Below are 26,868 nucleotides of genomic sequence, written 5' to 3' on the forward strand. Positions count from 1 at the left end.
TAGGTGTGGGGTGTGAGAATGAATAGTATTTGATGCATAGTAAATCTCAATATATACATAATATATACACACACATATATATCACTACAAAAAAACTGATTATTTACAACTAGTTATTTCCAACGAAATGATTATTTTTAACTAAAATGAGTTTGTTTTCGTCACAAAAAAATGTCACCAATACCCCTTTTTCTTGTAATGTGTGTATCATTTGTATGAGCTAAAAGCTAACATTATGTAGGTATTACATATGAGTAGTGCTGGGCTGCCGTCCAGCAATGATAGCTGGCCATGCCACTTAGTATAAATTTATCTTTTTTTTTCATATTTTTTTGACATATTTAAATATTTTTAAAAAATAAAAAAATATATTAATACACTAAAAGTTACTTTCTTAATCATTAAGTATAAAAAATAAAAATAAAAAATAAAATACATAAACGAAGCAAATTCAGCAACGATGGATCGATCATCCATAGGCGCCATGTATATATGAACATCATGTGATCTCTGATCGATGTAATTAATTGTCGTTTTCATCTGGCCAGGTAAATAAATATGTCACGTGATGTCATGCAGTTTGATATGATTAAGTTGGACGTTGAACTGAGTTGAGTTGAGTTGAGTTAAGATGATAAAATATTGTTAAAATATTATTTTTTAATATTATTATTATTTTAGAATTTAAAAAAATTAAATTATTTATTATATTTTGTATTAGAATTTGAAAAAATTATAATGATGAGTTGAGACAAGTTTAACTTCTAAACGTAGCACATATTACCAAAAGTTCTTCCAAATATATTTCGTCCAAAAAAAAAAAACTACTTATTTGAAAAGGGCAGTTGTACTAAAGTATATGCAGGTGACTTTTATGACCACACAAGGACAATATAAATTAGAAAGAACTCGAAAATTACAATAAAGAGAGCATATTTATATTAATTTACAAAATAACTTAGGGTGTGAGAAATTTTGAAATCTCATGTAATGGTAGACAAATTAGCCAAAAAAGCAACAGTTACTAATATTAATTATAGATCGTAGAACTTTAATTATTCTCAATTAAATCAGACCAAAATTAAACTGCCAATTAATAGATATAATATATATGTAGTACTGGCACTTTGTTGCTAAGAATAATTAAGAAGGTTCATCATTAATTCGTCAATCCCCTAAAGTAATGTTTGGCTTTGGCCAGACCATACACACAGAAATGAACTTCCAAAGCTAGGCAAAGAGATCATGTAAGATATTGTAAGAATTCAAGACCAAAAAGATCCATCTTCGCATTGTATTCGAATTAAAGTTGGAAAAAGACTGGACATGAAGGCCTGCTGCTGATGAGTGCAATCAATTACCTTCATATATAATTAATTGCCCAATTCGATTTCACATTACATCAACATAAAACATTGTTGCTCATTTGAGAGCATGATTTTAGATGCATGGACTTGATCATCACAGTTTGTTTATAACAGGTGTGTATATATATATATATATATATATATATATATATATATATATATATATATTATATTTGTGTCAAATAAAATAGATTTCAAAGTGATTCCGCGATGTTTATGTTCACGTACTTTAATAACAGTGTAGTAGCTGTCATATATTGTAATTTCCAGTTCCAAGCAACAGAGGTAGTGGAAAAACAAAAAGCTTGATCATTCTGTAAGATATAATGTTAATACACAGTATAATTAAATGTACAAAAACGTCGAACTTCACTCACTGATATGTATATGTATATGTATCAATCTGCAAACGAGGCTCAGAGTGAAGAGATCTGTTTTAAGATTTCTATTCACCTGATATTAGACTAAACCATTGCCTAATTCCTCTCATGAAAGTCTCAAAAGTAAAAATGGAAAAAACCTTATTAAGTGAAGATTGATATACAATATATATAATTTCTAAGACTCGAGAGCAAACTGTGTCTTTAAGAGATCGTAAGGAGCCCACAACGCGTCCAACGGGCATGGCAGGTTCGCGTCTAGCCGATCCCACGGCTTTCCCTTCCCGCTCCAATGCAACAGACTCACCGGACCGGGATGCAAATCCCGGCACAGCCCACGAAAGTTGTCTCCACCAAGACCGTGCTGGTTCCATTTGTGATCCACCGGAGCTATATTCCCGGCGAAAACCAACAAAAATGGTGGCAGCGAGCCCAGCTCGTAGATCCGCATTCGTTTCTGGAGCTCCATCCAATCCACTATCTTAGTCGTGTAGTCTCCCGCTCGCCACCGCTGCAAGTCAATGACCATCACGCCGGTGTTGAAGTAACACGCGTCGCGACCCGCGAAGGTCATGGACAGAGACGGGTTGGACCAAAACGTCGGTGTGAAGTATGAAGTGAAGTTCGCGTTGCAGTACTCGGGTGCGGCGAGGACAGCTCGGTCACCTAGCGGGGTCGCAGCGAGCTTGGCAACGTCGTCGACCAGGACCAAGTCAGAATCGAGATAGACGACGCGCCTGACGCTTAGAGGGAGGATATTGGCCAAGTAGTTTCGGGCGTAGTTGAGAGGACAGTCCAAGGCGGCTCGGATCGAGGTGGAGATGAGTCCCGACACGGCCGAGTAGTCGAAGGCGTAGACCCGCAACTTCAAGTATGGGAAAGAGTTGGAGATGGTGGTGCTGAGAAGGTTAGAGGAAGCGGAGGAGGAGGAGACGAAGTGGAAAATGATGTTCTCAGGGCAGGAAGAGTGTTGGAGGACGGAGAGAATGGCGGCCATTGAGCCACGGAGGTAAGCGGCGTCGAGGGTCATTGCGACGTGAACAGCCTCATCTGAGCTCTGCTCGGCGGTAGCAGGAATAGAAGGACAGGTAAGGGAATTGTAGAACTTGGGGGCTTCCCGGAATTGTTGAGTAGCGGTGGCATTGAAGCAGAGGAGGAAGAGGATCAGGAGGAGTGAGAGGTGGTGGTGGTGGTGCTTTGTTGGTTCCGGTATTGGCATGTTATGAGTGGTCATGTTGAGAGTGAAAGTCACGAAAGCTCTTTATAGTATATATCTCTCGATCTGTTCCTATACCCACAACAAAATTGGAAAAAAAAATGTAAGCTGCATATATAATCTCTTAGTAGCTAGCTCTCCATTTAATTCCTCGTTTTCCTCGGTTTGATTTAAAATGTTTTATTGAATTTTAAAAAATAAAATATTACGAAGTTAATTAACAAACTGTTTAAATATAATTTTTATTTTGAAAATTTGTATTGATTTTTTTTTTTTTTAACTTTAGAAAAAGTTGTAATAGTTATATAATGATTAGATGAAAAAATTAAAAAATTAAAATTAAAAAATATTTTGTGTTTTAAGTAATATTTGATATCTGATAATACTTAAAATATCTTAAAATTCTTGAAAATATTTTAGTATCCAAACCGACCAATCTAAAATGTTTGATTCATTAAGATTTAAAGTATGATACATCAACCAGTACAATCGGAGATGACAAAATTCGAAAAACGACGCTAGTAGTCTACAATAAACAATTAGCATACAATGTAATGATGTATGTATTATTTTTAGAGAAGTAATATTTACGTCATTTTAAATATTATTATTCTTGTATCATCATTTTTAGGTTTAGTTTGGAACTTCAACTCCCATCAACTCATCTCAATTCATTATTACAACTTTTTTAAATTTCAATACAAAATATACTAAACAATTCAATTTTTTTAAATTTTAAAATAATAATAATATTAAAAAATAATATTTTAATAATATTTTATCATCTCAATTCAACTCAACTCAACTCACTTCAATATCTAAACATACTCTTAATGTGGCATCACATGACCGGAAGACTATTTATCATCCTCTGCTTATCTTTCAATCACTTGATGTCAAGTAAGTAATGATGTGAGTGATGATAGAAAATAGCAAATCTTCTTAATTTTAGCACATTTACAAAGGTAATATGCAATAGACATGGTATGCCCTTCGTGAAATTGGGATGCTAATAGCATATCACAACATTCAGTTTACTTATCTATGAACCATAACAATAAAAGTTGAGATGAGTATGGAGTGAAGTGGAAAACATCTAACAGAGCATAGCACTCACTTTTTTTCTCTGTTTTCTCCCAGAGTTTTTTCTCTCGCCATCACAATGTTGCCGCCTAGGAGGGGTGGAGCTTCGTCTCCTTCGCCCCTCCACTCGCCCAGTCTTCGTTATTATGTTTATTTCCAATATTCTCTGTAAATTTTTCGATGATAGTAATAAGTTGTTCCGATCTACTACTTATTTGCAATATCGGATCGCCACGCGCTCCTCCAACGGTCTCCCCAGTCGCCGATCTGTCGGACAAAGGAAGAAGTCTGTACAAGCGAGTGGCGCGTGTGACTCACACGCGGCTTACAATGCGCGTGGGCCTCACGCGCAACCACACTAGAAGGGGTTTCCTGCCGCCACGTGCGGCACTATTGAAGCTAGCGGCTTCGGATCTTTCAGATATGGGTGCCCCTTTTTTGCTCAGTATGACACGTGTCCTGCACACGCCACCATCATCGGTGGTGGTCTTTCACTGATGTATCAGGTCATCTTCTAGTTGCTATTCTCCTATATTTCTGTTTTTCCTAATCAGCGATCAAGACAATATGATCGTGATAGTCTCTTACAGTTGGACCAGATCAACAAAATGCAGCACACTCCTCTCGACTGTGGCGTTTAGTTGTAAGATTATAGTCTGTTTATCAGACTATATTAAAAACCGTTTTTGAGTGGCCTCCTCTTGTGGAATTGGGTTGAAGTCAAGTTTTTTACTTATCTTACTTTTTTATTTTTATTTTAGGTGTTGCTTTTGTTTGTTTTAGAAAGATTGTCAGAAACTCCCACCTCACTGTATCCTGTATTCTTATAACCGTTTAGTTTATCTTTCCATTACTAAACTTGTTGAGGGGAAAAAAAAAAGTGGGCTGAACAGAGTTTTAATTAATTATTTCCTTTTGATCCGTTATTGTGGTTAGTTTGAAGATATTAGTTGATATCAGGATACAGGAGTTGGTACTCGACATGAAAAGTCCCAATCCAAAATTAAATAACATATCTTACTCTCAGATTCTCTCACTCTCTCGTTGAGCCATCCACGTTTGGAAACGCCCCGACTGACTCATCCTTTGACCTTTTTGTTTTTATTCAAACAATTTTAGGGTCATTCGTTGCTGATGATACACAGAAGTGGAGACCCTAAATGGATCCCATCACTTGCTTTCTTTGACTACGAGATTACCATTTTGATCAAGAAATGGAATTTTGATAAGAAAGTTGTGTGTAGTATTAAATCAGAAATAAGACAGACAATATAAAAGATAAGTGGCGTGTGAAACTCATTTATGAAAAGATGTACATAACTTGTACGTCGGCGAGCAAGATGATAGAGATGAGGATGGAGATAAAACACGACGTACTAGTAGAGAAATAAATCACTGACGTGGGTGCATGTGAACTAGATCAGGGCAGTGAATGAACAAGAACAAATAAACTTACGTCAAATGCTTGTGATCTGAGTGACATAATTTTAAACTTTTAAAATAAAAATTTGAAGATCGAAACCCTCATCCCTCAAGTCAAAAAAAAGAAAAAAACAAATAAACTAGCATTAATTGTAAAAACTTTATAAACTAAGAACGAATATGTGTCTAGAAAATATGCTAATTTGGGAACATTTTCTCCTTGCTCCGGATATTTTCTATCAATTGTAAAAACTGGATAAAATTCAAGAAAATGATCATCCTTGGACAGGGCAGTCAAGTAATTTGGTTACCCGACATTTGTGCACCAAAATCCGGCGACATCATCTGAGTGTGTTTAATTGTACACCTCACCCTAAACAACAGGGAATTGGCTTGGAGGGATAGACCGTAGACGTACATACAATGAGAGAGCTGCCACGTAGTGCACAAGTGGGACGCACACGATGCCTCCTGGGCAAATTATCTTTAATGAAGGAGGAAAAGCGGGTTTCTTGTTCTTTTAAGATGGAAAGAGACAGACAGCCAACCTCAATATCTGACATATTTTCCTTTCCTTTCCATCATACTCTTGACCTAAACATTTCCTTTCATTGCCGACTACAAGGTTATCAAACTAAGGTCGGATTTGAAAAAAGTAAAGGGAAAACTATACCAAAACAAACTGAACATATATATGATCCTACTTATAGTCCTAATATAAGAAATTCATGGGTAGAGTTCGATTGTATATATGGAAATTAAGGTCTAGTTTGGATACGGAAATTAAGGTCTAGTTTAGATATTTAGGTATTCTACCACATTATTATTTATTATTTTATTATTATTATTTATTTATTTATTATTAATATTTATTATTATTTAATATTTTATTATTACTTTTCATTTCTATTTACAGAATATTCACTATCCAAATGTAACATAATCTTTAATTAATGGATTCGATTGGTAGACTGTACAGTTGATCTTAAACGTTTAATTAATTGCTAAAGTACAAACTCAACTATAATATATCATTGAATTGCATGTGCACCTCACATGGCATGCCCATCAATCAGTATTTTGATATTTGTTGAGACGGAAAAGGTGGCCGTGTATACATCGATCCTTCATTATTATGGGTTCGTTGATGTATGTGTGTATTACTTCAATATTAGTTTGACGGCAAAACTAGCTAGCTAGTTCTGTTCTTTTGGATCATCATGAGGTATTCTTGGAAATATATATATATATATATATATATATATATATAGTAAAATAGGAAGATAATTTGTAATATAGTCCGATGATGCACAAATTTCGCAGTCTATGTAAAAAAAAAAAAAAAAAATACATGAAATTCACGTAAAAAAATTCATTTTTTAATAATAGATTCTACTGCACGAGACTTACACACTATATTATGACTAAACATAATATCTAGTTACTCATACGTATCTAGCATTACTGTTCATATATATAATAAGTGATTCTGGCTAGTTTGATTATACAAAACTAAACTATCTCATCTCATCTCATATAATCATTACAATTTTTTTAAACTTTCACACAAAAATAATAAACAATTTAACTTTTTCAAATCTTAAAATAAAAATAATATTAAAAAATAATATTATAATAATATTTTATTCAACTTTCATCAAAACATATCATCTCATGTCATCTGAATTACGTAACCAAACGATATTAATCAGTACTCATCCAGGCTAGCATATATAAAAGAATAGAAATATTATACAATTTTAAATTTGAGAAATATGGAACACTTAAAAAAATTATTTTAAATTTTTATTTTATGCCTTTTATCTTCAAAAAGTTTATTTCCATATTTTTATTTGAATATTTTTATTACTTTGAATTATCCTGAGAGTGATCTTCATCATTTTTTAAGGGTTTTTTTAATGATCTTAGTTTATAAATATAGACTAGTTGCTCAATAATCCACATGCAAACGATAATCAATGATATATCTGATATTCTACCATGTAAAATACCAAATGATCTTGTAATTAATTCTATATTAATATTTTTTAGGTGTGTCAGTGTCACTCAAAAGCTTCATCCATGCACTTAATTTGACTATGCATCAGATCAACTGTACCATGTGCTTAGCACGACTAACGCCCTCGAATTGTTAATTAATAATTAGGGTGACTTTTCAATCTCAATAACTTTTTTTTTCCCACTCTTTTTTTATTGACGTTTCAATCTCAATAATAAAAAAAAAAAACTCATTTTATAATTGACTATATATAATATCATTAATTTGTACCATAAGGGAAGCTCGGGTCGACATACTATAATTAGAATCTCGCGAAATTCATTATTAAATTTCATTTACCACCATCTTAACATGACAAGGGAATAAAAAAACAAAAAAAGAATGGAAAACAGAAGAAAAGAGAGATTTCTGTCCCTTTTTATATATATATATATATATATTACAGTTCTTTTTGACATTTATCTCTATCATGTACTACTACATGAGATGATCATCTAGCTAGCTTTTATCTTGATGATTGTGATCAGCGATTATTACGCCCAACGTCTCACTCGCCGACACTAGTGGTGGGTCATGAAGAATGGCCGAAAAGGTCAGCCAAACATGGCGTGCTGATCACCTCTTTCATTTAAGTTCTTAATCTTTGTCCGTTTGCAAAACTTCAAGGGACAGAGAAATAAATAAAGAATAAAAAGTACCATATTATATTCGGCAAGTCATGACTCGATATATACATCATGAAAATGATATTGGTCGATCATATCTGATCTCTACGTATAAAAATATGTTCACATTTCAATATGAGTACTTCGGCTTCTCTGTAGCACTTACTGTACATACAGCCTTACATTGGATTTGGAAATCTTCTTACATGAAAATGAGTTATATCACTTGTCATACTTGAAATTAATAGAAAATGATATATATTGATGTTTATATATAATAATGTTGGAAATTGATGGAATTGAAAGCTGGACATGAAGTTTTTTGCTCCCACCAACTTGGAATAAAGCAAAGTAACCGTTGAGGCATTGAACATGTTCACATGATGTTTTAAAGCAATACCACGGCCTTGAGTGCAATTAAGCATAAAGTATAATTATTATTATTATTATTATTATTATTATTATTATTATTATTATATAGACATAAATAATATTAATATGAAAGTTTTTCATATCATTAAATATATAAAAAATTATTAATATTTTGATTTTTTTTTATACATAACTATATAGTTATATATATATAATAGATTTATTAAAAAAGATTTACATATATACTATACTATCATCTCACTCTTATCTTAATATAATAAGATACTGGTATATATTACCCAACAATCTTTAACTTTTTTTGAAAAAAATAAGAGATTGCTGATATAAAATGATGATGAAAAATGTCGCACTTAAATAGTAGAATAAATATAGTGTAGTATATAATGTTACTAATTTTATTAATAATTCTCACTTATATGCATAGAGACCGGAATATATATGTACGTACCTTGTTCATATTATAGAAATCTTAAAAAATAACTAAGGTGTGAAAAACTAATTAAGCACACCTTAATTTATCTATACTGTCGGCCTTGTGTGTCGACTTATCAGAAGAAGTAAAGGTGATGCAGATTTATATCGTAAAAGCAGTAAATCAGACCAATAAAATAGAATTATAAGTAAACGTGATCTAAAAATCGAAATACAGATTATGGAAATTAACATACAGATTATAAATCGAATTCATGAGCGAGAAAAAGGTTCCCCGAAAGTTGCAGACAAATGAAGTCGTCGTCATAGATGTCTGGAATGCCAGAACTTGGACCCACTGTCTCTTCATTTATATATATATATAAATGCTTTGGAGTTTCACCAAGCTGGTGATGTATATCACCCATATCAGTGCAAAGCTGATCCCAGATTTACAGGCTTTCTTTATTTTCTCTTTTGTTTTTCAAAGTTTAATACTTTAATCATCTATAGTTTAACTATACCCGAGCCTGGAATCACGGCGCCTGATGATCATGATGAGCATGAACTATAAAGGGAGCCACACTCTTGTAAATTTACAGAACCTTCAGAGTCCAATTACAGCCATGTCCAGCAGAGCCAACATGGATTTCTTTTCCATGTTAGAACAGTCTTTAATCTTGAAAAATTTCTTAATTCTCAGTACCATAATGTTCAGGGACCTCCGGCCGGAAGATCAAAACGGTCCAAACTGGTCTAATGCAAAACCTCCACCTTTTGTTTGAGGGGAGGCTATTTTCACCAAAGTTCAATTAATGCATTTGGATGTTCAGATAATTTCAGATCGATTATCTAAGTTGATCTGTGAATAGTAATATTTTGTGAGTTCTATTGAAAAATTTATACAAAAGAAGTTAAAAAAAATAAAGAGAAAAGAAGAAGAAGAAAAGAAAAAGTCCACACATATGGAACTTGAAACTTGTGTTAAAAAGGAAGGTAACACATCCTGGGGACATTTTCTTTCATGTTATAGCAATATCATGATTTGAATACCCGGCAAAGAACGATGATAGAGGAAGATCATGCCATTTGTTTAGCATGCTGACAATCCTCCCCATCTGCATTTGCATGTGCAGATGTGATTGTTCATTACAAACAAGAGGACAGATAATTGCAAATAATTAAAAATAATAATTTGGATTTGGGCACATGGCTATGTTGTACGTTCTTTTCAAGGTACCTAATTAAGTCCTCTTTCCATCCCTCGATAAATTTCTTCTGCTAATATAATTATCCGAAGTTACTTCTCAATTGAAATAACAGTCACTAACCCTTCACCTCTGTTAACCTTGTTAGAAATACTATCAAATCAAATTCTTAGTTTAATATTATTTTAATTTTGAGAAATTATATTTGCAGTCATTGAGTGCGCAAGTACCGCGTAATCATTTTTAAAAAAATGAGTAAATATGAGATTCACATGAAAAAATTAATTTTTTAATAATAGATCTCACTTTTTTCCAAAATAAATATGCGACATTTACACAATCCATAATTATATATAGCATTACTCCCGACATCCATTTGGGTACCACTTGTTGTATGGTTAAGTCTCTAAATCTAAATGTGTTATTGGGCTTTTAGTCCATTTGTGAATTGGCACAAGTATTTTGTGCCCACGATGGGGTGGGCCAATCTGTTCATACATTGAGGAGATTCAACTATTTCTGCCCTATATATGAGTTGCAGCTGACCCATTAAGCTGAATTTGTCACTCCTTTGAAAAATCAAGAGGGAAGAAGTAGTTCAATCATTTCTCTACAACATTGCCTAACCTTTGTTACAACCTTGCAGAAACAGAAGAAATGGACATCGACTTCGACCTTGAAAACAAATCCAATGTGCTTTCTTCTCCAAATTGCTATAAGTATGTCTCAATCCGGATTTTATTCAATAGTTTTATATGAGATCTTGGTTTTAGGACTCTTCAAAATCCAACTTGGGACAGATGAGAAGTGAAAGCTCAAGTTTGCTAAAGAAATTTCAGTGACAATAAGGCAAAGTAAACCGATTTAGGCCATGCATATAATTAGAAAAAAAAAATGACAACAATAAGGATTTTCAAGGCTTCAAGCATGCTAAAACCTCGCTGCCTAGATCAGTTTCAAAGGGAATCCAACATTGATAGATCTAAAACCTCAACTTTACATACAACTTTTATCAAGGGAGTATGATATATAAATCCTTCACCGTATGATCTAAAGTGTTATTCAGACCTATGACATGTAAAAGAAATGATAGAACAAGATCAATAATGAAGACAAACAAAACATGAGACTATGAAAACCAACAATGATGGATCACCCTTCTCTCTCATAATCTTGATCTATGTCGAGGAATAATGATATCAGTTACATAGGTTTAGGTCTCGTTTGTTTTCACAGATGAGATGAATTGAATTGAAATAAAAATTGAAAGTTGAATAAAATATTATTAGAATATATGTATGACTTTGCCATTCTTGATTAGTTTGCTTTATTCCAAAAGCATTTTTTCAATAAAGTTATCTGCTACAAGAAGTTGGGCATATGAAATAAAGATCAACATCTTTGTGCTTGATGCTTTCCTGTAGAAGCGTGTCCATCGCAATGAGCTCCTTATAATAATACTATAGTATAATAGGGAAGAGAACATTCCAAATCCCAAATCACAACATTCTTTTCAATTTACATTTAAAGCTATAAAAATTATCAATTTACATATCAAACTTCCACATTTTGGTAATTTATACCCTCAATTACGATTTAATTCTCTAGATTGTGCCATATGTACTTATTTTTTTACATTGATGATAAGGGTCAAATCTAAACCGAGAGTGCAAATTGCTTTACCTCTGTAATAAAGATGAAAAACTAAATCACACTGATCTGAATCACAATCCTTGAGATGAAGAAGAATTAGAGAGAAGTTTGCATTTCATTTAAATTCCATTTTTCAGATTTCAGAAAGGGTGAAATGAATATTACAAAATGAAATCAGCACGCAGCTAGTGCATATAGAGACATAACATCAACCAGTGTAGAAACTCATGATCAGCTTTAAGTATAAGAAGCAAACACAAATTACCAACAAAGAAGAGCAATGATCACAAATATGCTAATCAGCATAAAAATGTTCTTCAAAACATTATCAGCCCGCTGTACTCGACTTGTTTGCTGATGGAACCTGTGATGAGCATGGCCCCCATGAAACGTATGAAACCCATAGGGAAAATTACCAGAAGTCTGCCCGTACACAGTGGCATCAGGGTAGCCTTGAAACTGAATATTGAATAATGATGGAATCAAACCACCAAAAGCAGTAGCCAAGGTGAAGTTACCAATCCTAGCTGTCATCATTGGCATAAGACCACCCATAAATCCAAATCCATGACTGCTAAAGTTAAACCGAGTTGCATCAGGCGGAGGCGGGGTAGTTTGGGGCCTCGGCCCCACCGGGCGGCGAGGAATATCGATACCCGGATACGACTTTGATCTTGGGTCACTCTGTATTTTGCCCCTTCCGTAGAGAGGAACCAATTTCTCCTCCTGTATTAAGGCCTTGCAGACCGGGCATTCCTGGCACTGAGAGTGATGATGGAGCCATCTGTATAGACATGGCCAACAGAAGAGGTGGCCGCAAAGAGTAACAATTGGGTCCTGAGGTAATTCGAAACAGATATTGCATTCAAAATCTCCTGCATCATTCCCAATATTGCCCGAGCAAGACGAGTTTTGCCGTGGCACACTTGTTGATTCCCCAAATCCACTGGCCATCTCCCTAACCTCTAAAAGTTTAAAATTCAACCGCCCCTGCAAGAATGTTACCAATCCTGATTAGCAGAGGAGACAAATTGCTCAAAAGCTTTTTGAAGGCAAGAACAAAAGGATCGAACGTCATTGACATCATATAAACGGAGATAACCAAGGATTACTAAAAAGAACTAAAAATATAGACTTGCGATCAAAATAACACAGACAAAGTTTGCTGAAGAAATGCCCGTTGTTGAATCCGGAATAAGAAGAAAATCAGGAACTTTTCTAATAATCAAACCGAAACAATCAGATCAAAAGTGAATAAGCGATCGCCACATGTTGAACAAAGCAGAAAAGTCTCTACATTTCCAAATGTGAAACCTCAAATGAAATCAGGGAGATGAGAAACAATTAAGAAAAACAAGCTCATTTTAATCAACGATATTCGGAGAGACTGAATAAAAACAAAAAGGAATTGGGCTGAGATTGGAATAACACAACACTGACCTTTTCCGATTAGTGTGTACAAAAACTGATGTTGATAGAATATCAAATTGGGAACAACAGCGTAGTTTCTGAGAAGTGAGCTAATCTCTGGGGAAGGGGTAGGTGACAAGGTGCGAAGACGAGAAGAGAATTCTTGAAGTTTTCCATTTTTCTCATGCCTGCGGTCGAATTTTATCGTTTCAAGAAAAGGATCCGACGGTTGTGATCGTTTCAGAGTCTTGCTATATAATTATAGAATAAAGGCCATTTTTCCATCCACATATAAACTAATAGCAGGGGCTACAGTATTTTAAGGGTGCGTTTGGTTATCAAACTCATCTCAATTCATCTCAACTTATCATTACAATTTTTTCAAATTCCAATACAAAATATAATAAACAATTTAACTTTTTTAAATTTTAAAATAATAATAATATTAAAAAATAATATTTTAACAATATTTTATCATCACAACTTAACTCAACTCAACTCACTTTAATATCCACACACACCTTAAGTTTTGCGATTTGTAAATTGATTTGAATTGAGTTAAGTTGAGATAAAAATTAAAATTAAATAAAATATTATTTTTTTAATATTATAATTATTTTAAAATTTAAAAAAATTAAATTATTTATTATATTTTATATTAAAATTTAAAAAATTATAATGATTAGATAAGATGAATTGAGATTTAGTTTTTAAAAGTTATTGACTGTTAAATGTTATTGACTGTTTAGATAGTACATCATTCCTACTTCTTATATAGTAATATTTTAATATTTAATTTATAAGATTTAAGGCTTAGTTTGGATGTTTAATTCTTCTTAATTTATCTCAATTTATCATTACAATTCAAAATCACTTTAATTCAAAATCAAATAATCACATGTCTTAAAATGAAATTATTTTTATAAAATAAAATAATTTTATTTTTATAATGTATTTTATAAAAATACCTTCCATTTTAAAATAGAATTGTATAATATGCATTTATCATTTTCTTGCCAAATTGAACCTGTCAAGTGTCAATTAGTTACATGCCATACTTTCATAATTACGCTTTTATTGTCCGGTTCAATCACCCGTCTTATCAATACCAACTCCAGCTATACTTTCCTTCGTAGCAATGGGCATAATCTAATAGGAGAACGTGTTTCTCCTTTAAATTTAGATTTAAATTTAACGATGAGAAGAGAGATTTTAAATAAAATATAAAATATAAAAAAAATATTATTTTTTAATATTATTATTATTTAAAAATTTAAAAAAATTAAATTCAAATTTTAAAAAATTAAATTATTTATTATATTTATAAAAATTTAATAAAATTATAATAATAAAATGAGATAAATATTTTCAGAATCCAAACCATAAATGTTTGTTTGTAGCTGAATGGGTGGAGAATTTATGCCGGTGAGCAACAACAATATTAATAGTAGGAGGTGGTAGATGGTTTAAGATCATGACTATAATGAATAAACACCATTGAACATGCAACAGTACCTTGTGGATTAAACAACACGTCACTTTTCTATGATTTTAATGCCATTTAAGCCTCAGCCTAATCAAGGTCGTAAAGACATTTTTTTTAATAAGCAAATTATTTTATAAATAATAATATAATGTATAATAGGTGGCCAGTAGAACTGTAGAAGTTGCCAGATAGCCTAGAGGGCGATGGTGGTAAATGGGTGACAATGTCTCAAGCCTACAACCTGGTTTCACAAATAGGGGGGAGTACGTGTATTTTGTGTTTTAGTGAATGAAAGTAGTTTAATAAATGGGAGTAAAAGGTGGACTTGATCAGTCTAATGGGCGTCTGATGAGAAGTATATGGGTGCACAACGCATCGAATGTAGATGGTCAAATTATGAAGATCCTGAGGCCTAGGAATCTGATCAAAGAGCGACATCATGCGTGGCTTTTATGAGCGGAGATGGGCAGCACGTGAGGTTGGGTAGTGCATACGGCACACGCGTACATCATTTTGAAGCGCCGATTCTTTTACCTTATAAATCATTGGTGGATTTAGAGAGAATGATGGTTTAGAGAGAGAGAGAGAGAGAGAGAGGTGGATTACAAGAGTAATTAAGATTTGAGATACAATTCGTTAGTCGTATTTTGTACGTTTTTTAGTTTGGTTCTAGCAATTCGGATATTTAAAGTTAGACTTGCGAAAACGAAAAAAAAAAAAAAAGTTGGGAGAAGGCGGTCTTGGAGGCAGGGAGTCTTCGATGTTAAAATCAATAAAATATTTTTGAAGTTTGTAAATAATGAGAAAGTCTAGAAAGCTTTTTCGTATTTAAAAATTACTATTTATACTGAGAGTTTGGGGAATAGATCCTGTCTACCCCATAGGGCCTATGTCCTTTTGAATGTTCTTTTTGTTAGAGTCCTTTAAATGCGCCGTGCCTCTGCGATAACGCCATAAATGCGGTGTGGCTTCCTGATCGCTTTATTTTGCGGGCCTGGTTGGTTGTTCATCGATGTTCCCTTATCAAAAGATCAAAGGTTCTCCGTCTTTCCCACTCTGGCCTGTATGAGTCCCCATGAGCGGGATGCGGCCAAGCAGCATCAGGCCTGTCCGCCCCATCAACCATCATTGCTTACTTTCCCTCGCAGGCGAGTTGTTTCGTGGGCAAGTTTGGGCCTTGGAGTTGAGTATCGGGGCGAAACCCATTACTCTCGGCCGAGCACCTAGTGAGTTGGACCCGTTCTCCGTCGTGGGAGGGACAAGGTAGCCTCTGGCTCAACATGTCGCTTTCATCCCCGTAGGTGGTAGGTTGTTCAAGCAGTTTGTAATTGGATTTGCTCTCGTCCGTTGGCATCACAAGGAATGGTAAGATTGGGATAGGCTGGTGCTGATCTCATACTTCGTCGTAACGGATGTCGAGGTAAGTTATTAAGATAGCCAATGATGTTCCCTCTTTCCGTCGCGGGGAAATAAGGTGGCCTAGAGCTCTACCTGTCTCCTCGATTCACAGGGAGGTAAATTGTTCTGGCAGTTTGTAACTGGACTCGCTCCCGCCTATTAACACTTACCAGGAAGGTATGTCTTCGTCTTCAAGTAGCTGAGGACTACTCGCACTCCGCCGAGGAGGGGTTGGAATGTCTAAAGCCAAACTGCCTCTTTGCCTCTCGAGGAGGTAATTCAGACAACGATATGGCTGGTCCGCTCATTCGCCGTAATGGGGGTCGAGATATGTTTCTGGATAACTTTGGGGCTAGACCAGCTCTTTGTCATGGGAGGGACAAGATGACCTCTAGCTCAACCAGTCCCTTTCTTCCCCGCTGGAGGTAGGTTATTCAAGCAATTTGCTACTGGACTTGCTCCCACTCGTTGGTAAGTTTTGGGTTAGGCTGGCGCTAAACCCACTCTTCGTCGTAGCAGAGGTCTGGGTAAGTTATTCGGTAGCCATGGGGCTGGTCCCGCTCTCCACCGCTAGGAGACAAGACGACATCTATCTCAACCCGTCTACTTGGTCCACAAGGAGGTAGGTGGTTCGGGCAGTCTGCTATTAAACCCGCTCCCACCTATTATTGCTTACGAGGAAGGTAAGTCTTTGCCTTCGAGTAGTTGAGGACTAACCTGCACTCCGCCGCAGGAGGGATAAGGTAACCTTTTGGCTTACCTTTTCCTCTGGTATCCCATGGGTAAGGCTGAAAATCGAACCTCTCAGTTCGGTTTTGGTCCAAAATCGAGACCGACCAAGTACTTTTATCCGGTGCAGAGGGGTGAAATCGCTCCAGCTCTCGCGTTTCAAGACTCCATGTGCTCGCTTTTACTGGGCTCCGCCTCTTTGTTTTGTTCTTGTTGAGGTTTTCTGAGCTCCTCATTCTTCTTGCAAAGTTTTTACACTTTGCCGGTTAACTTTGTTACCCATTCCTCCATAACTTTCAGTCTCGCCTCCATGGCAACTTCCTCCGTGTCCCTTCCGAATTGTCTGGAACGAGTTGTTGCAGGCATACAAAGTACACGTAAGATCTATAAAGGATCTCACAGACGGCACTATTGTTAACGTTGTATTTCGTAATGATGAGAAAATTGAACATGCATTGTAGCTGAATAGGTAGAGAATTTATGCTGGTGAGCAGCAACAATAATAGAAGGTGGTGGATGGTTTAAGATCATGACAACAAACACCATTGAACATGCAACAGTACTTTGTGGATTAAACAACACGTCACTTTTGTATGATTTTAATGCCATTTAAGCCTCAGCCTAATCAAGGTCGTAAAGACATTTTTTTTAATAAGCAAATTATTTTATTAATAATAATATAATGTATAATAGGCGGCCAGTAGAACTGTAGAAGTTGCCAAATAGTCTAGAGGGTGATGGTGGCAAATGGGCGACAATGTCTCAAGCCTACAACCTGGTTTCACATATAGGGGAGTACGTCTATTTTGTGTTTTAGTGAATGAAAGTAGTATAATAAATGGGAATAAAAGGTGGACTTGATCAGTCTCATGGGCGTCTGATGAGAAATATATGAGGATCTCAGGCCTAGGAATCTGATCATAGAGCAACATGCGTGGCTTTTATGAGCCATGGAGACGGGCAGCAAGTGAGGTTGGGTGGTGCACAAGGCACACGCGTACATCATTTTGAAGCGCCGATTCTTTTACCTTACAGATCGTTGGTGGATTTAGAGAGAGGTGGATTACAAGGGTAATTAAGATTTGAGATACACATGATAGAGTCTTGGGCTTTCAAGGAAAAACTCTTCTTTGAGTTTTGCTTTTTGGAAACGTGGTCTGTCGAGACACCACTTATTGTAGGGTATTAAAAAAAAAAAAAAAAAATTTAAAATTCCAATATTTTTATGACCCACTTCAGTGATGGTTGAATATGTCAAAAATTAGGCTTGCAAATACAAGTTTGAGAGAGTCACTAGACTAGCTCAGCCCTTAACAGGAATGCCCCTGATCGGTCTAATTGCTATTAGTACTTGTAGAAGACATGATCTCAAAGCTCGCTGGATACCAAACATAAGGATGCCCCATATCATGGTATCATGGGTACGAGATCGGAGATACCATAGACATTAATTGCCATGGTCAGTTGCAGAGCACTTGAAGTAGTCCGAGTCTTATTACATTTTGTGACAATAATTTCGAGGGTTTTATAATTCTTGTGACGTTCCCTTCAGTGAATGTGCTAATTATGGGTTTAATTCGTATAGAAAGTTTCAGATTTCATGATCATATACAATGGAGCTAGTTTGATAAGGAATAAGAAAAACTTCGTTAATTAGTGAAATTTAAACTATTGTACTTTCATATTCTTTATTCTTTACCTTTCCTTTCAAGCAAAACTGCTCGAAAGTATTACCTATAATTTGAACTTTTTTTTTTCTTTTTTTGGGTCATTGGAGGTACAATTTGAATAAAGTAATGTTAGGCTGCTGCTTAACAATTACCGCGGCTGTGTGTCGTAGTATAAATTTATTTTTTTATTTTTTTTGTTTTCATATTTTTTTAATATATTTAAATATTTTTTAAAAATAAAAAAATACGCTAATATACTAAAAATTACTTTTTTAATCATTCAATAAAAAATAATTAAAAAAATTAAATAATGAACTATCAAAATGAAGCGGGATATTGAAACTGCTAATTGGGCGTGGGACTTGAAATTTGGCTACTTTTTAACTTTTGGTAGACGTTAGGGCTGTGCATAAAAAGCCCTAAACTGATCCGTCCACAAGACTTGCTATTGACCCGTCCGATAAAAGTCGGGTTCATCGGATCAAGTGAAACAACGGGTTTGCTAAGTATTATATCGGTCGAAACCGACTGCCGACCGGTAGGATAACTCATAGACCCATCCCTAGTTCGTTCACTCAAACTTTTTGGCGACAGTAGTAGCGAACATCATTGTAATCGGAGGGTCGAGAGTAGTCTGAGCCAGCGTCAAATCAACGGCTACGTGAGCCCATCCATCAATAAGTCGATAATTTCAGCTACACGTGGTCTCGAAATATCTAAGCCAAAACTTTTGTTTTTTTAAAAAATTTTTTTTTAAGATCAGTCGGATCATACGAGTTCGACCCGATTTTTATTTTGAATTGTCGGTTCGGATCAGGTTACCACTTCAAATTGAGGTATTCAAGTCGGATCGAGCACAAATCCAATATTTTGAGCTCGGGTTGCAAGCCTAGTAGACGTCACGGCTGTTGTCTGACTGGCCCATACTCCTTCCCGATGAAGCAAGAAGATGCAAACTTGTACACATCAAACGTACGTTGGGTTATAATTTTATCAAAAAAAGACATGTTGCGTTATAATTACGTCCGTTATAACTCGTCTCTTGGGTTAGTTGATCTAGTTTGAAGAAAAGTAGACTTTTATGTTCATAACTGTTCGCGTGATGCTTCCAAATAAGATATTGTTATATTGCTTGTTACTCCTTTCAAATGCTACTAGGGTTTTGGGCCCAAATTGGAATGGAGTTGATACCTGCCATGTTTTTCTACTTTTGAAGAATTGATACCCATCTTTTGCTATCCGCAAATCTATTGTTTTGTTTTTCTAATTCTATAAAAGTAAATTTATAAATTAATATAATTTTATGTAAAATATTAAATTTATTTTATAATAAAAATTATTTTACAATCTAATTTATTATAAAAAAATTACGTCAATTTATAAATTTATTTTTATAAAATTTGTTTGTGACTAAAGCATTTTTTCAATCCGGAATGATATTAATGACTTGGTAATTTTAAATATTAACCTACAATTAAGACTCACAAAGATTATGTTCATTGAAAGCCGTAGCTATATGTTAAACTATCGATTGAACATTGGAGCAGTACCACCTGAAGAAGCTGCTTGTTGTGAAGAAGATGAATTGGGATAACATGCTCTCCGGAGCTCATTATACCTAGCAATGTCAAAACCATGAAACCCCATGAGACGCTTCTGCTTTACTTCAAACCTGCCCAGATAGAAACCTTGGAAAGAAGGCTCTTTGGAGGTCCTAAGGAAGAAGGCATAGCCAGCCATACAGTACATTGACGTTACGTAGAAGCAAACTGGCTCCATCACATCCCATGACAGCTCCCAAAACGTTAGCCTCATGCACCCTGCTGTCTGGACCACCATCAATCCCAGCCCGCACCAGAGTTCCCGGCGCACCAAGGCATCCGCCTCTTTGTCGATGGCCACCTTCTGCTTCTCCATCTCCTCCAGCTCCTTTTGTTGCCTGTAACCCGGGTTGGCTCCCAATAGAGGAACAAGGCTTTGGATGGCTTTTGTTATCTGCAATCAAAGGTTTTGAAAATACATTAACTGAAAACCTTGATGAGAAAATATGGGATTTTTTTATAGCTTTAATTTTGAGAATCAGATATATCCTCCTTCTTGGCCTCTCCTCCTGTTCCCAAAATTCATCTACTGTTGGTTTGATTACATCAAATTAAACTACTTAATAATATATTATTTAATTTTCAACCCAACATGACATCGCATCTAAATAATCAAACCAAGCCTGAATTAAGTTACAGCGGCTAAATTCTCCCTTTTCCCTCGATTCCCGAAATGAAGAAATGGAAAATTGGAAAAGAAAGCAGAAATTTTTACCTGCTCAGGCCTTAGGAAGACAGCGTTTCCCAAGACGATTACGGTTCCGGACTCATCGAGCATCTTGGCCAAGGCGAGACCTTGATCAGGATCGGAGCAGACTTCTGTGCAGATCCGAATGAAGTCCGAATAAGGTATCCAGTTTTTATGGATTTTTCTCAGCCTCTCCTTCACCTTTTCCAGCTGCGCCACCCTCAGCAACTTCCTCGCATCTTCAACCGTCAGGCCTTCCGTCGCTTCCGAAGTACTCTCCGCCAGAGGCATCAGGCCGTCAAGTTGGATCCGGTTCTGGGCAACGCCTATGGACTTCAGCTTCTCCATCAGGTTCTCCCCGAGAGGAAGCAGTCGTAGCTCCGGCTGGGAGGACGCTCTCTTGTGAAGGAAACACCGGATAATGCCGTTGTGACAGGGGTCGGGAGCGATGGAGGCTTCGTTAGGATCGGGTGGGACCCTCCGGACCACAGAGGACAAAGAGACACGGGAATTGGCGAGGGTTTGGGCGGAGGCCTTGGTTATATTGAAGAGACGCCGAGCTTTCCTGAACGCCATTGATCATACAGAAGTGAGGGAGAGTTGAAGTGTCGTCTGACGTACAGGGGAAACTGCTCCTGAGGCTTCTTATATGCGCATCCGGGGAGATGACAACGATTCCGCCTAGGCCTAACGGGTTTTGGAGAAATTTTGGAACGAATCGATATATATCCGTTTTTAAATTTAAAAATTGATAAGGATCGATTAATTATCAAAATTAAAATTTTCGATTTTTTTAATTTCAGTCCAATTTTTCGGTTTATCATTTATGACATTATATATATATTTAATATTATAATTTTTTTAATACTAAATTTTTTTAATAGGAAATTTTTAATGCTAAACCTAATTGTGAGAATTTAATATTTATTATTATTAATTATTAATTTTTTAATATTCAATTATAATAATATAATATAAGTAGTATCAACCGATTTTCGATTTTTTCTCACACTCCTAAGTCCGCCTAAAAAAATTATTACATTTTCCGAATGACTGCTCTTTATTCTTGTTTAATCTATTGCGAGAACGCCTAGAAGTTTTCTTTTTCCTCTACAAATTAAATTAAAACATAGTTTTCCTCAATTCAATTTGGAAGAAATTCTTCCCACTAAATTAAAAAGTTGTAATGCGTTTTTTGAAGGTGTGATAAATATATATCTCTTTTAATAAAAAGATATAAGATAAATAATATGTAATTTATATTTACAATTTTACGTATATAATTAATTATACGGGATGAAAAATAATATTCATAGTATGATTTTAAACAACAATACAATTTATACACATTTTGAATATGTAAATCGTTGAATAAAAAATGAGACTCATAAAATAAATTAATGAACTTTTAATTTGCTTTGTGCTTTAAATTTCAATCTAATTTTACACAATCCAAATCGTATTAGCTATATATCTTCCACACGTTGTCTAGTAATAAATTTCTTTATCAGAAAGTGTGTCCCGAAATAATTTTATTTTTACTTATTAATTAAAGAAATATTTTTTAATAATATTGTGAATTTTTTATTTTTTTTAAAAATATTTATGATGATTAAAAAAATATATGAAAAATAAAAAAAATAAAAAAATAAAATGCACTTTCGGAATTTTTTTGGTGGGTGTAATGTTATTTTTTTTAATATTATTTAAAAAAAAAAAGTGTTAATCACGGGTGGCGCGCGCAACATGAAATATAAAAACGGAATACGTGGATGGATGAGGTTTATAGACCGGTCTCCGTCGTTACAGAACCTGACACGAATAATTTCAGAACCTGGTTGTTTCTTTTTCTTTTTCTTTTTTTTTTTTTTTTAAACGCGAAAACGTGTCGCCACATATGCCTTTTCACTGTCCATCACCACTACGCGCATCTGGAATTCTTTTCTTTAAATAAAAGACAAAGTAGTTGCTGTTTCACGAGGTTTCCTCACCGTCCAGATAAATTTTATGGAAAAAAGATTCTACTCGTCATTTCATACATTATATATTTTCCTTTTTTTTTTTTTTATAACAAATATGTACTTTAAGATTATGTTTAGGTGTTAAATTAAATTGAATTGAGTTAAGTTAAATTAAAATGATAAAATATTATTAAAATATTATTTTTTAATATTATTATTATTTTGAGATTTAAAAACATTGAATTATTTATTATATTTTGTATTAAAATTTAAAAAAATTGTAATGATGAGTTGAGTTTAGTTTAGTTTCTAAACGTACCCTCAATTAACTTAATAAAAATAAAAAATAATAATTTTTTTAAAAAATATGTAAAGTATGTAGTTTGAGATAATAAATAGCATAAATTCTATTGAAAATATAGTATGACTTTTAAATATATCTATTAAATATGTTCATATATTTTTTTTAATAGTTAAAGAAGTGAGACTATCAATGATTTTTTTTTCTTAATAATTAAAGATGTTTTAAAAATATTTTAGAAAAAGAGAAAAAATCATTTATATTGGTGTGCATATTTAGAAAGCATATTTGGTATGCCCTAGCATTGTCAAAATTTTATTTCTTATATATTTATGTATCACTAATAAAAAATAAAATGAAATGAAATTACCAAGATTTAAATACTGAAATTCGTAATAAAATAAAACAAAACAAAAATTACTCGCATTTTTAAAGGAAGTGTGCAATGGTTACATATTATAGAACCGTACAAATCATTTCGGAATTATATATCTACAAATAGAATTACAATCTTTTTGTACTATGACATTCATGCTATCAACCTCTAGCATTTTACATCAACATTCAAACTTCAGTTATAATATGGCTTAGTTTTTTGGTTTTTGTTTTTAGAGGTCTGAAATGATCAAATTTTCAATATTAAAATAAAATAGTAATGACAATATCAGGCAAGTGTAGGTAATTTAGTTATTTTAAAGAAAATAATAGTATGACTACCAAATATGCCTACCAAATGTTTCATTTTATTTTATTTTATTTTATTTTTTTTAATGATTAAGAAAGTGACTATTAGTAGATTTATATTTATTTTTTTTATTTTTTTCTTAATAGTTAAGGATGTTTAAAAAATGATTAAAGAAAAAAAATACTCATTTGTACTAGTGTGCACATTTGATAGTCACTCCAGCATTATCCAACTTATAAAGTTCAGTTTCATCTATATACTAATCTATGTGAAATTCAGCACTTACACTACGAGCACAATGTGAATTATCTAGCACTCTTTCGGACTTATATTTGAGGATAATGATAGGTTTACTATTTCCAATCACTTATTTAGTACTTTTTTTTATTTAATAGTTAAGAAAATGATTATTAGTGAAATTATATATTTTTAAAATTTTTTTTTTTTACTGATTAAGGATGTTAAAAAATATTTAAAAAATAAAAATTTCAAATGCAATATAGAGTAGTAAAAGTATAATAGGATGGTAGTAAGTTTATTATTATCCTATATTCTAACAAAAATAATAAATGTTAAGATTATAGCTACGTTATTATAAGCCACAAATATTTCTCCTTTTAAAAAGTAATGCAGCATCTCATTCTATAACGTTTCCTGTACCAAGTCCAAAATATTAGTAATCCTTCAAAGTATGATTGGAGCACGTGGCATTCATTAATGGGCAATGTTAGGGATCTCGCTAGGTGTTCCCATTCAAGCATCCCGTTATAATTTTTTTTTAATGATTAAGAAAATATTATTTAATAATATTATAAATTTTATTTTTTTTTAAATATTGAAAAGTGTTAAAAAAATGACATGAGAAAAAAAAAACACTTTTAAATATTTTTTCACATCATTTTTTAACATTTTAAAATATTTTTTTAATAAAAAATAAAATTCATAATATTATTAAACAATATTTTCTTAATCACTACCAAAAAAAAAACTAAAAAACAATTGTAACGGGAAAAATGAAGGGGATCCCTATCATTTTCCTTTATTAATATTGAGTTGGCATTTATTTTTTCTAGGGATCCCGCTGGGGATCTCGTTCAAGCATCCCGCTTCTTTTTTTTTTTTTTTTAGTTTTTATTACATAGTGATTAAGAAAATATTGTTTAATAATATTGTGAATTTTTTCTATTTTTAAAAATATTTAGAAGTGTTAAAAAATAATGTGAAAAAAAAAATTTTAAATATTTTTTTCACATAATTTTTTTAACACTTTTAAATATTTTTTTTTAAAAAAAGAAAAAAAATTTACAATATTATTAAATAATATTTTCTTAATCACCACAAAAAAAATTAAGAAATAAAAAAAATTAGAATGGAATAAATGAACGGATCCCCCAGCGGGATCCTATCATTTTCCTTATTTTTTATGGGACATTAAGCAAGCATCCAACCAACACTACCATCTTGGTGAGCTGGCATAAGTTGGCGTAGTAACCATCCTTATCGTGTATTCAACCTACATATTCAGTTTCCTATATCTTATTATCATCTTTCTCTTACTCATGTAACTGGATCTTTGAGTTTTATTAATAATGATTTTATATAGTTTTTTATATGATCTTGATTTTGGGGTGTTGTTGTGTAGGGCAAACTCCTCCAAAATAAGCGGACTCAATATATGAAATATTTAATTAATGGAATAAAGTGTAGAGATAGTATTCGAACTCAAGTCATCAGGTCCAACACCATTCATAATCACTCCTTGATCTAAAAGTCAAAATTAATAGAAAGGGATAGATTTAGTTATTTAATATTAAATTGTTATGTAGTAACCCCAAGCTCTTTCCAAAAATAGAACTTATTATAAAAATTGGAATACCATTCACTTCTTAAAAAAGTATCATTATCTTTCTCTCTAGCTAGGTGGAAGATTTGAGGTTACTGCCATTATTTGTATTCCGAGCACAGATTAGGAGCAGAAGACGGAAGTGGAATGACAAGAAGCAAGCAAGCTAGTGAATGCAAGTGATTCATAACCTGCCATCAGTTCTGTTGAGAGTTTGAAGAGTATGTTATGAAAACAGATGGTATATATGTTCAGGTGTCCAAGCTCTAAATTTCCCCTATATATAATTCTTGTCCAAGTACCTCAATCTTGCTCGGTCCTCAAACTCAATCCATTCCAACTTCTTTTAAATTTTTAATCGATCTGACTCAATCCATATAAAATTTGATGCATACCCTTTTAACCCAACACTAGCCCCTAATAATCCAACCAACCAACCCGCCCTTCCTCATGGCCTAGCCCTACGTTTTCTTCCAACAACCCATACGCACACTCAAACAACATTACCCTTCCTCAACCTAACTCCCACCAACTTGGGGCCAGAATCAAACTCCGGCCCCCATCCACCCTCCTCCCTTCAGACCACTTCACCCACTTTGGGCAAACCATAAGCCTAAACCCAAGCCACAAACTCAAACTTCCCTTCCCTTTGCAGTAGGGGGCTAGCACCCCCCACCTGGCCCCCAACCCCACCTCGACTGGGAGGCAATTTTCCACCACGTCCCTGGCCCTGCACAATCACCTAACCACCCGCCCCCACTGGACAGACAGGCGGGTTCTCCACTCCCACAATCTGGCCTCCGCATTCCAAACCCTAAAGAGGCCGAAGCACCCTAACAAAGAGGATGAGAAGAACTCTTACTAGGCTGCTTCTAGGGGAGTTTTGGATGCCTAGAATTTGGTTGTGTAACAAACAACCAGACCCAGCAAACATTCAGACCCTATAAGTGAGTTTAATGGGGACATAAATTCTTTATATTCATGACCAAGAAGGGTGTAGAAGAGGAAGATGAGGAAAAGAAGTTGAAGGCATAGGTGAAGAGGGAGCCATGAAAATCTACTACGAGAATGACCAGAGCTCTGAGCCGTGAAGAAACAGCCAGAGAATAAATGAAACAATTCCCCTTTCATGGGTCATGGCCCTTAAACATCAATCATAAAATATAGTCATGCGATCACAACTAATTCGATCCAAAGTCATAGTATCCAACTAAGTTGATCCAACTCTCAATCTCTATTGGGAAGCCTCTTTAAGTCCCAATGTGTTCTAGTTTGCTC

At 34.1% G+C, this 26,868-nt stretch overlaps 3 protein-coding genes across 3 annotated transcripts; all 3 read right to left on the reverse strand.

Moving 5' to 3' along the window:
* Positions 1-1,656: 1,656 nt before the first annotated feature.
* Positions 1,657-3,004, reverse strand: LOC121245452 (probable galacturonosyltransferase-like 1). The gene has a single exon (XM_041143530.1). The coding sequence runs from the start codon at positions 2,979-2,981 to the stop codon at positions 1,926-1,928; it is 1,056 nt and encodes a 351-aa protein (XP_040999464.1). The 5' UTR covers positions 2,982-3,004; the 3' UTR covers positions 1,657-1,925.
* Positions 3,005-11,914: 8,910 nt separating this feature from the next.
* On the reverse strand, positions 11,915-13,430 carry LOC121247070 (E3 ubiquitin-protein ligase RNF185-like). The gene is made up of 3 exons (XM_041145404.1): positions 13,315-13,430; positions 13,259-13,277; positions 11,915-12,808 (listed from the first exon to the last, which is right to left on the reverse strand). The coding sequence occupies exon 3, from the start codon at positions 12,770-12,772 to the stop codon at positions 12,080-12,082; it is 693 nt and encodes a 230-aa protein (XP_041001338.1). The 5' UTR covers positions 12,773-12,808; positions 13,259-13,277; positions 13,315-13,430; the 3' UTR covers positions 11,915-12,079.
* A 6,555-nt stretch (positions 13,431-19,985) lies between these two features.
* On the reverse strand, positions 19,986-21,446 carry LOC121247069 (calcium uniporter protein 2, mitochondrial-like). Its single transcript, XM_041145403.1, has 2 exons — positions 20,828-21,446; positions 19,986-20,506 (listed from the first exon to the last, which is right to left on the reverse strand). The coding sequence occupies exons 1-2, from the start codon at positions 21,374-21,376 to the stop codon at positions 20,036-20,038; spliced, it is 1,020 nt and encodes a 339-aa protein (XP_041001337.1). The 5' UTR covers positions 21,377-21,446; the 3' UTR covers positions 19,986-20,035.
* Between the last annotated feature and the right edge of the window lie 5,422 nt (positions 21,447-26,868).

The sequence above is a fragment of the Juglans microcarpa x Juglans regia genome, chromosome 1S, assembly GCF_004785595.1.
Source record: "Juglans microcarpa x Juglans regia isolate MS1-56 chromosome 1S, Jm3101_v1.0, whole genome shotgun sequence".
Classification (NCBI taxonomy): Eukaryota; Viridiplantae; Streptophyta; class Magnoliopsida; order Fagales; family Juglandaceae; genus Juglans; species Juglans microcarpa x Juglans regia.

Coding starts and splice junctions, on each gene's coding strand:
- LOC121247070 (XM_041145404.1), bottom strand. CDS start 12,772: ATGGCCAGTGGATTTGGGGAATCAACAAGTGTGCCACGGCAAAACTCG.
- LOC121245452 (XM_041143530.1), bottom strand. CDS start 2,981: ATGACCACTCATAACATGCCAATACCGGAACCAACAAAGCACCACCAC.
- LOC121247069 (XM_041145403.1), bottom strand. CDS start 21,376: ATGGCGTTCAGGAAAGCTCGGCGTCTCTTCAATATAACCAAGGCCTCC. Junction 20,507..20,827: donor TCTTCCTAAGGCCTGAGCAG/GTAAAAATTTCT, acceptor CTTTGATTGCAG/ATAACAAAAGCCATCCAAAG.